Source organism: Arachis ipaensis, chromosome B9 (genome assembly GCF_059453495.1).
Source record: "Arachis ipaensis isolate K30076 ecotype BB chromosome B9, ASM5945349v1, whole genome shotgun sequence".
Lineage (NCBI taxonomy): Eukaryota > Viridiplantae > Streptophyta > Magnoliopsida > Fabales > Fabaceae > Arachis > Arachis ipaensis.
In genome coordinates this window covers 6,799,275-6,811,607 of record NC_142444.1, presented here as the reverse complement: position 1 = coordinate 6,811,607, position 12,333 = coordinate 6,799,275, and the positions used below count along the sequence as shown (strand labels likewise).

Genomic DNA, 12,333 nt, shown 5'->3' with positions numbered 1-12,333 from the left:
ATTTTTTAATTTATTTTGTTCCCTACTTCCCATGGCATTAGATAGTGGCGATATAACATCAATCAAATAGGAATAAATTAAAATCTATGCTTATTGTTATTGGCTTATGGCATATTTTCTGAAGAGTCAAGGTACAAAGAATTTGTGGAACGCGCATTTGTATGATTGGTAGCAATTAAGGGCAAGTGAAAAATTTCATATCCTACATCAGCATCCTCCATTCTTCATTTAGATACTGTTCCAAAATCTAATAGACTAAATTATTCATATGAAAATGGGCACATACACAAGATAATTTGCAATTGAACATTTGTTTGTGACAACAAAAGCTATGAAAATAATAAAAATCATAGAATAGAGGTTGAATGATTTTGTAAAGATACTCACATATAGTTGTCTTCACGCGACATTAATAGTTAAGAATCGTTAGATGATTTGACATGCGTGACTAAATTGTTATTTAACGGTTTTTAACTATCAAATTCACATGAAAACAACTACATATGAGTTTCCAAGATTAAAGGCAAATGCCATGAAGAAAGTATGTGTTTCCTCTGTACCTAAGAACCCTACTGTGTTCTCCAACACACCACAAATGGCCTTGAAGGTCCAAATGACCTTTCATTTCAGCAGTTTCCCATACAAACTTGAAAAGGCTAAGTGCTCTATCCAACTGCTTCACACCACGCCCAATCATCTTCTCACTATCTGAAGTCAAAATTCTTCCCATACACAACCGGTTCTTGTTGTCGCTTCCACTCTCGTAAACTCCCCCAGCCATGTCTACTTCAATATCTGAGACTCTTCCAAAGAGGTAATATAATAATAGCGTGAATAAGCAGCCAGATGAGTGTCCCAATGTTTTGGAAAGCTTCTTTTGCACCAGGCGTTCTTGGTGTCTAGCTTCCTTGTATCCAATACTGTTGTCAATCAAAATGTCCTTGATTTGCAAAAGCCCTTCTTTCATGACTTCAGCCTTAGCCACATGCAACTTTAATCTTGTTTCGGCTCTAAAATACTCGATCAGATCATTGAACATCTCAAGAACATCTTCCCATTTCCGGGAACCAGAGGTGTTCACATTTTTTGAAGGTGAAAGCCTCATCCATGAAGTGGATTCAGGTTCATTGGAAACAGCAGCTTCAGTGAGAAACTTCAGGCAGGTAAGAACAATTTGCTGACCCATTATAGTATCTTTGTCTAAGCCCTGAGAATCCAAAGCATCCAAATCAACTTTAAAGTTATTCAGAACTTCCTTGAGTGTACCAGTCAATATGCGGTGCTGGGTTGCCTGTGGACACACTTTGAGACGAACTACCTTCCTTTGTTGAGTAGAAACATCAAGAAAGTTGCTCACTTTGGCAAGGTTATCAATCACTATAGGTTCTCTTTCTCTTGCTTGACTGAAAGGAGAAAATGGTTCATTTTGTGTTCCCATGGTGGAGACCAGAACCTGTTTCATTTTGTGCTGAACTGGTGGAGATCCAATAAAGGCCCGGACAAGAGACTTGAAGGTACACATATCATGCTTAATCTGCTCATAAAAAATGGTTGAATTACTAATTGTGTCAACAAGTTTTCCATTAATTGCATCCACATTTGCCAGAACCCGAATCAATTCTTCTAGCTTGGAAAAGTCACTCTGATAGCATTGCAGGTTGGAAACATCTTGATAGCAGTGATAAGGCATTGAGTTCAGGTTAAAAGGTGTAGATTTGTTGGTTTTGACACCGGAAAGCAGCTTCCGAATTCCAGAAGACAGTTCCATTACTTCCAAGAAAAATAGAGGAACTGAAAAATAACACTAAAAACGAATGGAAACAAATAATGACTCTAAAAAGAGTAACCCTTTTCATTCAGGCATTTTATCAAACACCTAGCAGACAAACTTAAAAAGAACGTGATAATGGCTTGCACATTATGCAAGCATTTGATGTTCATATAGATACTTATTCATTGAGATTTAAGGGGAAAGAAAAACAATAAATTTATTGCTAAGCATTGACATATAAATTCTATAGCTACTTGTAGTGTGGTAACCACAATTGGTCGCTCAACTGATGTAAGCATGCTCTTGAATAGGGGTGTTCAGTTTGCAGTTTGATTCCGTTTTTTGGAAAAAAGTCATCCGAACCAATTATATGTAAAATGTTCGGTGTGGTTTGGTTCGACTTTTTTTTTCTGAGGTCAATCAAACCAAACAAAACCAATGAGAATTGGTTTGGTTCGGTTCAGTTTTTCAGTTTTTACACTAATTAAGGGGGAAAAAAAAAGATAAGATGTTCTAAAGTCTTGATCATATCTATTGCAATAAGAACATGTCCTAAGCTATTTTCAACTAATAATATAGATCAAGTGCTAACATATAATTAACAGAATAACAAGTTCAACTTCCTAACTCATTAAAAGTCACACAACACAATCATCAACAAGAGTCTTGAGATGAAATTCAACAGTGACAAAAGAAAAAACAACTCCAAGCATAGTTATCAGAACGAAGCGATCATCAAACCAATCAGACTACTGGGTAACTAGTTCAACTGGTAGGTTATTGGTTGAATCGGCTAACCTGGTCCTACTTAAATAACAATATAAAATAGTCAAAAACTTAAAATTAAATTTTGAAATATATATCTTCAACACTTTAACAACAATCAAGTCTCAATTTCTAAAATAAAATAGACATATTATTGGTCAATAGTTCAATACTACAATAATATCTTAATTTCACACAATTGTGACAATCAATTAGGTAATTAGCAATCAATTCCAATTAAGCAATTAACAATCACACTGTAGCAACGGAGCCTATTAACCATTAATCAATTAGGCAATTAACAATCAATTCTAACAATGATAATTTCATGGCCCTCAAAATTAAAATTGGAAATAAGGTGCATCCCTATTATTTTTTATTAGCAAAATCATAATATGATAACCACAAACTAAAATTAAATAACTAAATACTAATTTCCAAACATTTTCTTTCCAAATTCAAAATGAGCAAACAAACACAAAATCAACAATGAGCAGGATAACTAAGAAATTAACAAGTTTCCCATGCAACAAATTCATGTCTCATCATAAACTCATAACGTAGCAATTAGTCAATTACATTACATACATAGCATCATATAATTGTTTTTAACTAAATCATTTTGAACACATTAAAAACTAAATTAACCAAATCACATTTTTTTTTTATGAACAACAGACTGAAAACGAAAGAAGTAAGCAAGAAAAATTAAGTAACCTTGGTAGTCTTCCAATGAGCAGAGAAGAATGTGACACGGAGAAGCTGGCGGCAATGTGGCAGTCCTTCTCCTTATGTTTACAAGGCGGAGAACTAGAAAAATATGAGGGATAGGAGAGCGCCAGCGACAATCACGCGAGGGACGACAAAGCTCAAGCGGAGACGCGAGGAGGGAGAGAGGCGAGAGAGGCGCGAGCAGCCGAGCTCAGACGGAGGAGAGAGGCCAGACGAGAGCACACAACGCGGAGGATCCGGCGAGATGCGCGGGGACGCGGCGAGCATGCAGCGGCGATGAACCATGACCCAAAATGTCATCAACTATCCCAACCTATGTAAATTTCCATCACGAATTTCACGAGAAATAAACAGCAACAAATGATATAGTGTTGGAAACAGAATTATGCTATAGGAAAGAAATCATCATTTGAATTTTGAAATTTGTATAACACAATTTGCTGATCTCATATAAGCACAAAAGAACACACAGCTATTTTCCAAACAGTCAATTTTTTTTCCGCTTTTAACCCCACTGAACTATTATTATACATCATCTATAACCAAAAGCTCATTGTTAATAATGAAAGGTGAATTTTAGTATACATATCAAAAAGTCATTTAAAGATTTGCTTACACCACACTTTTTAAAAGCCACATTTTTCACTTTAAACCATAACTCTTCACAAAGAAAAGCGTCACCTAATGGAAAAAAGTAAATTAGAAGATTTAAGAGAAGAAATAATTAAATTATCAAAATTAATAGATCAAAAATTAATGATTTTAACTAATGTTAACTGTAATGACACCGAATTCTTAAAATCAATACAAAATAATTTTTCTCAAAATCTTTATTTTACTATAAGTTTTATTGAAGGACTTCAAAAACCTGAAAAAACTTATTTTTCACACAGAATTTCTAAGAAATGTTACCATGGAAATGATTCCCCACATCTTTATCATACTTTTAACCCACAATTAAATTCTATAGTAGATATGCTTGAAGAAATATTAGTATCCATAAAATTTCAAAGAAATAAGGAAAAAGAGATTCCCAAAGAAGAAAAATTTCAAAATATAATCAACATAACAGATTTAAAAGTAAAACCACCACTAAAATTATGAATATTGAAGAAAAATTAGAAGAAGTTACAATGCTTTTTAAACAATTAAAAATGGCTCAAGAAAATAATATTATGGAACAGGGATTTCAAATAGAAGAAGAATTAGTAAATTCTGAAAATATAGAAAATGAAGAACACATCCTAGATTATTCAAGTGACGAATTCCAATACAAGTAAAAAATGAAGCTGGAACATCTAAGGATAGTCAATCTCAATTTAAATGGAAAACAGGTTTTGATAATTATGCTTTTAAAAAGGGTTTATAAATAAAGATTCAAAATATACAAAAATACCATCAAAATACGTTCCTAAAATCCAGGAAATGGAAGGAGAAAGAATGCTCGATTTAGACCGTAAAAAGAATGAAAAAGAAATTTTCGAAAACTGGTTGAATTCCTTCTTATTAGAAGCCTTTACTAATCCAAAACTTAGTAAATTGTCTGGAAGAGACATTTGGAATTACATAGGGTTTCATACTAAAGGAGCTATAAGAGATTATATGACATCAATAGAAAACCAAATAATAGAAGAATTAGCAATAAAAACAACAGCTTATGATAAGATATTATATATAATGATGATTATATATAAAGAATTTTTTGGAAAAAATATTATAGATCATAAACAAGAAGTCTATAATAAAGAATATCAAGAAGCAAAAAACCATTTAGCTAACATTCAGATATATGATTTATGTAATGTGGAGTCTTATATATGTGAATATAGAATACATTATTACAAATTAAAAGAAGAAGATAAAAATCATTATCTTAGTATGTATATAACAAAACTTCCATATCCTGCTAATGAATTTATAATGGAAAGATTTATAAGAGAAATAAATAGAGGGACAATTGAAAATAATTTTGGTGGAGCAACCTCTGCAATAAGAGAGGAAATAAAAGAACGTTGTATGCAAGAAGCAACTCAAAAAAGATTTGCAAATATAATTAGAATTTGCTGTCAGGATAATGAAGAGATACCTCAAAAATATGGTCTTAATAAAAATTTTCAAAGAAAAAGAAAATATCAATTTAGAAAAAAGAAAATACTATCCAAACTGGAGAAAAAAGAGGTATTTTAAAAAGAAAAATAACAATAAAAACAAAAGACAAAAAAATGACTATTGCCCAAATAAAAAAGAAAATTGTAAGTGTTGGTATTGCCAAGAAGAATGACACTATGCAAATGAATGTCCAAAAAAGAAGGATAAAAAGGATCTTACCAAACAAATAGAAATTGCTAAGTCTTGTTTCATGGAACTATTAGAAGAATCTGATGATAACTTAGACTATATTTTTGAATATGTCTCGGAAACAGACTCAGAGACTGAGTAATAATGCCACATTTATTACCATAAAAATATCAGAAAAGTTCATAAATGCTTTCATAGATACTGGAGCAACACAATGCTTTGCTAGTACAAATATAAAACTTGATTGGAAAAAATTAAAGAAACCATTAAGAGTTAGAATAGCTGACAAATCAATACATAAAATTGACCAAAAAGTAGAGATGGCTGAAGTTTTTATTCAAAATTATATGTTCATTGTTCCATCTATATATATGTTAGATTCTGGAATGAATTTTGTTATAGGCAATAACTTTTTAAAGCTATATCATCCATTCATTCAAGAATTAACATATATAGTTTTAAAAGCTCCACACGATTCTTCAATAAATCAAAAATCAAAATGTATAAAAATACCAACTACTACTATAGATAAGATCTTAAAATTTAAAATATTTTCTATATTAGAAACATGTTATTTAAATTTATACTTTCAGATAAATATTCCAAAAAATAATCTTGAAATAAAGATAGGAGAACTTTTGGATGAAATTTGTGCTGAAAATCCTTTAGATATTAAAAATACAAATAACGAATTAGTAAACATTAAATTAAAAGATTCTACAAAAGAGATAAATGTTCCAAATAAAATTCCTTATTCCGCAAGAGATAGAGAAGAGTTCTCATTAGAATGTAAAGATCTTTTGGAAAAAGGAATTATAAGATTAAGTAAAAGTCCTCATGCGGCTCCAGCTTTTTATGTCGAAAACAATAATGAAATTAAAAGGGGAAAGCGAAGAATGGTTATTAACTATAAGAAGATGAATGAAGTAACTATTGGTGATGCTCATAAACTTCCAAGAAAAGATTCTATTTTAGAAAAAATCAAAGGAGCAACTTGGTTTTCATCTCTTGATGCAAAATCAGGATATTGGCAACTTCGTTTAGACGAAGAAACAAAGAAATTAACTGCTTTTACTTGCCCAACAAAAGAATCAACAAGTGTGTTTCTCTATGAATGAAATGTATTACCATTCGGATTAAAACAAGCCCCAGGTATTTATCAAAGATTTATGGAAGAAAATCTAAAAGAGTTAAATGAATTTGTTTTAGTGTACATTGATGATATGCTAATTTTTACAAAACAGGATAAAGAAGATCATCTTCAAAAATTATTAATAGTTTTAGAAAGATGTAAAGAAAAAGGATTAGTTCTTAGCAAAAAGAAAGCAAGAATAACAAAACAAGAAATAGAGTTTCTTGGATTAATTCTATCTACTCAAGGAAAGCTAAAACTTCAACCAAATATTTTAGAAAAGGTAAATTTATTTCCTAATAAAATAGAAGATAGAAAATAATTACAAAGATTTTTAGGGTGTATAAATTATATTTCTGATCAAGGATTTTTAAAGAATATAACAGAATACACTAAAAGTTTATTTCCAAAAATAAGTACTAAAAAGGAGTGGAAATGGGATGAAAAAGATAGTATGCAAATTCAAAGAATTAAAGAATTATGTAAAAAACTTCCAGAACTTTATATTCCAGAAGAAAACGACTACTTAATAGTAGAAACAGATGCTTCAGACATAACCTGGTCAGGATGTCTAAAAGCTAAGAAAGCTATAAAAAGTTTGGAACAAGAAAAAGAATCACTAGATTCTAAGTATTCCTTAAAGGAATTACTTTGCAAGTATATTTCAGGAACTTTTACTCCAACAGAACAGAGATATACCACTCATGAAAAGAAAACTCTAGCAGCAATTAAATCTCTTAAGAAATGGAAAATTGATTTACTACCCAGAGAATTTACATTAAGGACAGATTCAAGTTACCTAACAGGTTTCATACGATATAATTTAAAATTTGATTATAATCATGGACGATTGGTAAGATGGCAATTATTTTTGTTACAATATCCAATAAAAATTGAATATATTAAGGGTGACAAAAATGTTATTGCAGATACATTAACAAGAGAATGGAGTTCGTCTACAACGCATTAGATCAAGAAATTCAAAAATATGAGCAAGAACTCGAAAAATGCAAGCATTGTCAGCAAATAAGGACACAGATCCAATCCCTCAAGAAGGCAATTGAAGCAATGAAATCAACACAACAAGCAAAACCATCAGAGTTCAGCCAGATAAGCATGGTGGACAAATCAGGTGAAGAAAAAATTTCAGAAAATAAAACAATTGCTGAAATCATTAAAAAATCCACCCAAGATAAAAAATATTATGTAATTTATAATGACCCCATGAAAGGAGTATATGATGCCTGGGAAAAAGCAGCACCATTCACACATCAATCAAGGATAATTCATAAAGGAGGGTTTCTAACACTGGAAGAGGCAAAAGAATCCTTCAGGGAATATAAAGCTCTCCATCCAGAGCAAACCCTAAAAAGAGCAGATAAAGCTCCAATTCAAACCCAGAGAACAGGAATAATAAGAAACATTCCTACAAGGGCTGAAATCAAGGAAAAGAAAAGGGTCTGTAGATCTAATCTCAGAGAAACCCTTAACATAGTCCTGAATTGGACTAAAGAAAAAAGGACAATTTTGGGATATTATCCTATTGCCAAAGAACAGCTAACAAAACTGGTTATATTTCCAGATGCTTCCCCATCTGACACCTATCAGTTTTTCCAGTATGGATTGATGAGTTTGGAAAACTCTAAACTAAATTGATGATGATCAAACATTATTAACAGCAAAATTATTAAGCTAATCTTGGTTAATGTGTTAACTAAAATAATTTTTGTTGTGCAGGATTAATATTGGGCCGAAAACAAATTTATTGTGCTAGCCCAATTTACACTCAGCCTTGGTTTTAATAACGAAAAAAATGAATATGGCTGATTTAATGTTATTTGGGCCAAATAATTTTGATTGCTCCAAGCCCAAGTGTGTTACATGCTTTCCATTTGCTTTAGACATGATCCAAATTCTATCAGGAAAGCAAATGTTACTAATGGGCCAACTATTAATTTCAACATTACAAAGCCCAAAAATCTATTAGGTAACACTTGGTGTTTACCTTGATCCGAAACCAAGAGAAAAGAGAAAACAAAGTGCTTCCAACGGATATCACATGCTTAACTTGTAATGGAATTCAAATTTTATCAAGTAAGGTTAATGCAGTCCTTGGAAATATGAAAGAGAAAAAGTCAAGTGATTTGATGGCAATCAATAGTAGCTTACACGCTACTTCACAAGCTTGGAGAAATGCACCTAATTAATTTATCTTTCATAACTCTCATAGCTTTGCTTTTCTCTTTCTTCTTTCTTTCTTTTTGCTTCTCTCTTCAGTCCTTGTCCAGGAAATAATGGAAGAAATGTTCTTCAACCAACAGAAGGAAGAAGCTGCATGCGTCAAGACCATCAAGTTGATGATGGCAAGAAAACATACTAAAATAAAAATGAGCTGTGGCTGAGATTGTCACCATTTATGGACAGATTTGGTGAGGTAAGCTTGGCTTCTCCATGCTCAAAAAGGAAGAAGAAGATTCGGCCAGCTGGAGGAGATTCTTGAAGCATGGCTTGTCTTCGATTCTGCTCAACCACCACAGGAAGTAGCTAGAGTGGCGAAGTGATGGTTGAAGGCAGAGATTGAAGCAGATGAAGTCATCATCATCATGAAGCATCAAGGGCCAGAATTTCATCTTGGAGAGCAAGCCAAGGATGGAGAGCTCGGATTGATGAAGGGTGATGATCAAGAAAGGACTAGAGGTAATTGCATGTTGGTTAATGCATGGTTATCTCTTCTCTCTCTATGTGGCCGAACCGGATTTGTTGAAGGAGGAAGAAGTTGGTTCGGTTTTGGCTTCAAGTGTGGAGGCTTTCCTCTTCTTTAAAAAGGGGGAACAACCACTGTTTGAAGCAAGGAGAAAAATTGAGAGTGCAAGGCACAGAGTTCTCAGAGCTACCTGAGCTAACAGTTTTCTCTTCTCCTTCAATGTATTCTGTTTTGTATTTTTCTGTTTAATTTTGTCATGTCTTGAGTCTCATGGTAAAAGGCAAACAGTGAGGTTTGTAATGAAAAAGCCATAGAGCGGAAAAAGGCAGAGAGTGCAAAATTGAAAGAAAAAGCCATAGATGTCTTAGAGTTCCTTTGGTCATCTATGTTGTGTTTCATGATTCTGTGGGAATCCCCTTGTAAGTTGGGTTAGCACTTTACAAGTTGTAATCTGTTGATTATAGTGAAATTCCATCATTGTTGTGATGGAGACTGGATGTAGGCTGCACTGCACTTAGCAGCCGAACCAGGATATATCTTGGTGTAATTTTCTTCCTCTCCTACTCCATTTCTGTTTTCTACTGCACAGGAGCAAAAACCAAAAATGTCTCGTGCCAAGTGACGAGACAAAATGAAAATGTCTCGTGGCTAGGGACGAGCTAAAAACAGAAAAGTCTCCTCTGAATCCAGCAAGTATTAGCAAGCAAAAAGGGGGCTAAGATTCAACCCCCCCTTCTCTTAGCCACTGAAACCATCAATTGGTATCAGAGCTTGGTCTCAAAGAGATCAAGCTTTGCAGCTTGGAGTAAAGATCCTCATGGCAGAAAATAGTGGCGCAAACGTGGTGTCTTATAATCTAACTGAAGGACAATCAAGCAACAGACCCCCTCTTTTCAATGGGAAAAATTATACCTATTGGAAGGAGAGGATGAAAATCTTCATACAAGCAGTGGACTACAGACTTTGGAAGATTATTCTCGAAGGGCCTAAATATCCAACTACCACAAGTGCAGAAGGAGTTGTTTCTCTCAAACCAGAAGCAAGATGGACCGAGGAAGATAGGAAGAAAGTGGAGTTAAATGCCAAGGCAATAAATCTGCTCAATTGTGCTATCAGCTTTGAGGAGTACCGACGGGTATCAAGATGCACAACGGCAAAGGAAATCTGGGACAAATTGCAAATCACCCATGAAGGAACCACCATTGTCAAGAAGACTCGGGCAGATATGTTAAACAGAGAATATGAAACGTTTCCAATGAAGGAAGGAGAGTCCATTGATGAACTCTTTGAACGTTTCAATGCTATCATTGTTGGCTTAGATGCTCTGGGAATTACACATTCTGATTCTGTGCTAGTGAGAAGAGTGTTGAGATGTCTCACAAAAGAGTGGGAGACTAAAGCTTTAATTATTTCTGAGAGTAGTAGCCTAGACTCCATAACACTTGATGATTTGAGAGGAAATCTTCTTGCTTTTGAAAATACCTATTTGAAAAAAGATACAAAAAAGAAAAGAATTGCATTTTCTTCTGTGACTAACCCCCTGGATGATGAATCCAGTGATAACTCTTCTGAAAATGAGTTTGTTTTATTTGCAAAAAAATTCAGGAAAATGGCTAAGCTCAGAGGCAAAGGCAGCAGCACAAGGAAAGTGAAGAAAGACCTCAGCAAGGTAACTTGCTACAATTGCAAGGAAATAGGGCATTTCAAATCTGATTGTCCCAAGCTGAAGAAGGAGGAAAAGCCAAAAAGAGGAAAGAAGAAAGGACTGATGGCCACATGGGAAGACTTGGAGAATGATTCTGATGATGATGATGAAGAAACCGAGACCAAGTCACAAACATGTCTCATGGCAGACCACATAGATCAGGTAGTCTTTCATAACCCTAACACTGAAGATCTCCATCTTATGATAGACCACCTTTTTGAAAAAATAAGATGTTTTCTGCTGGAAAATCAAGAACTTGAACAGCAAATTACCATTCTTAAGGCCGAAAACAGTTTTCTAAAAGAAAAAGTAAGAGAGGCCGAAACTGCCTGTGATCTTGTTGAAGAAAATAAGCAGTTAAGAGCCCAAGTTAGGAGCTGTGAAAGTAACCATTGTGTTCTTGCATATGTGGACTGTTTTAAACAAAATGAAGAGTTGCTTAAAAAGGTTAAAAGACTTGAGGAAGACTTGGCCAAATTTACACAAAGTTCTGAAAGTTTAAATCACATCTTGGCTAGTCAAAAACCTCTTTATGATAAGGCTGGGTTGGGGTTTCATAAATCTGAAAATTCACATTTTGAAAATATTGCTTCATCTTCTAATGACACAAGATTTCAAGATCCCACCTACTTTAACAAAAAGGCAACTCCAAGGTTTTGTAGACTATGCAATCGGAATGGACACTTTCCCATTCAATGCTTTTTCGGTGAAAGAATGGTTGGTGACAAAGTTTATAAAATTGTTTTTGATTACAATGCCTTAGGACATAGAAGATGGTTTAACGTAAAAGGATCCAAAAAGATTTGGATACCTAAGGTTACTTAAGCATTGTTTTGTAGGTGTGCCTAGCATCCAAAAGGAAGGAAAATGTGTGGTATATGGATAGCGGATGCTCTAGGCATATGACCGGAAAGGCAACCTTCTTCATAAAGCTTGATGACTATGATGGAGGACTTGTCACTTTCGGTGATGATGCAAAAGGAAAAATTGTGGCTATTGGGAAAGTTGGTAAAAACTTTTCTTCTTGTATAAATGATGTTCTCCTTGTACATGGCTTGAAACATAATTTGCTTAGTGTTAGTCAACTTTGTGATTTGGGTTTTGAAGTTATTTTTAAGAAATCTGTTTGTTTAGTTGTGTGTGAAAAAACTGGGAATGTTCTTTTTGAAGCTAAAAGATGCAACAATGTGTATGGATTAACTCTTGAGGATTTAAAGGAACAAAAT

General features: G+C 33.7%; 1 protein-coding gene across 1 annotated transcript; it reads right to left on the bottom strand.

Moving 5' to 3' along the window:
* Positions 1-236: 236 nt before the first annotated feature.
* LOC148543631 (uncharacterized) lies at positions 237-3,215 on the bottom strand. Its single transcript, XM_021111329.2, has one exon. The coding sequence runs from the start codon at positions 1,766-1,768 to the stop codon at positions 518-520; it is 1,251 nt and encodes a 416-aa protein (XP_020966988.1). The 5' UTR covers positions 1,769-3,215; the 3' UTR covers positions 237-517.
* Positions 3,216-12,333: the final 9,118 nt, after the last annotated feature.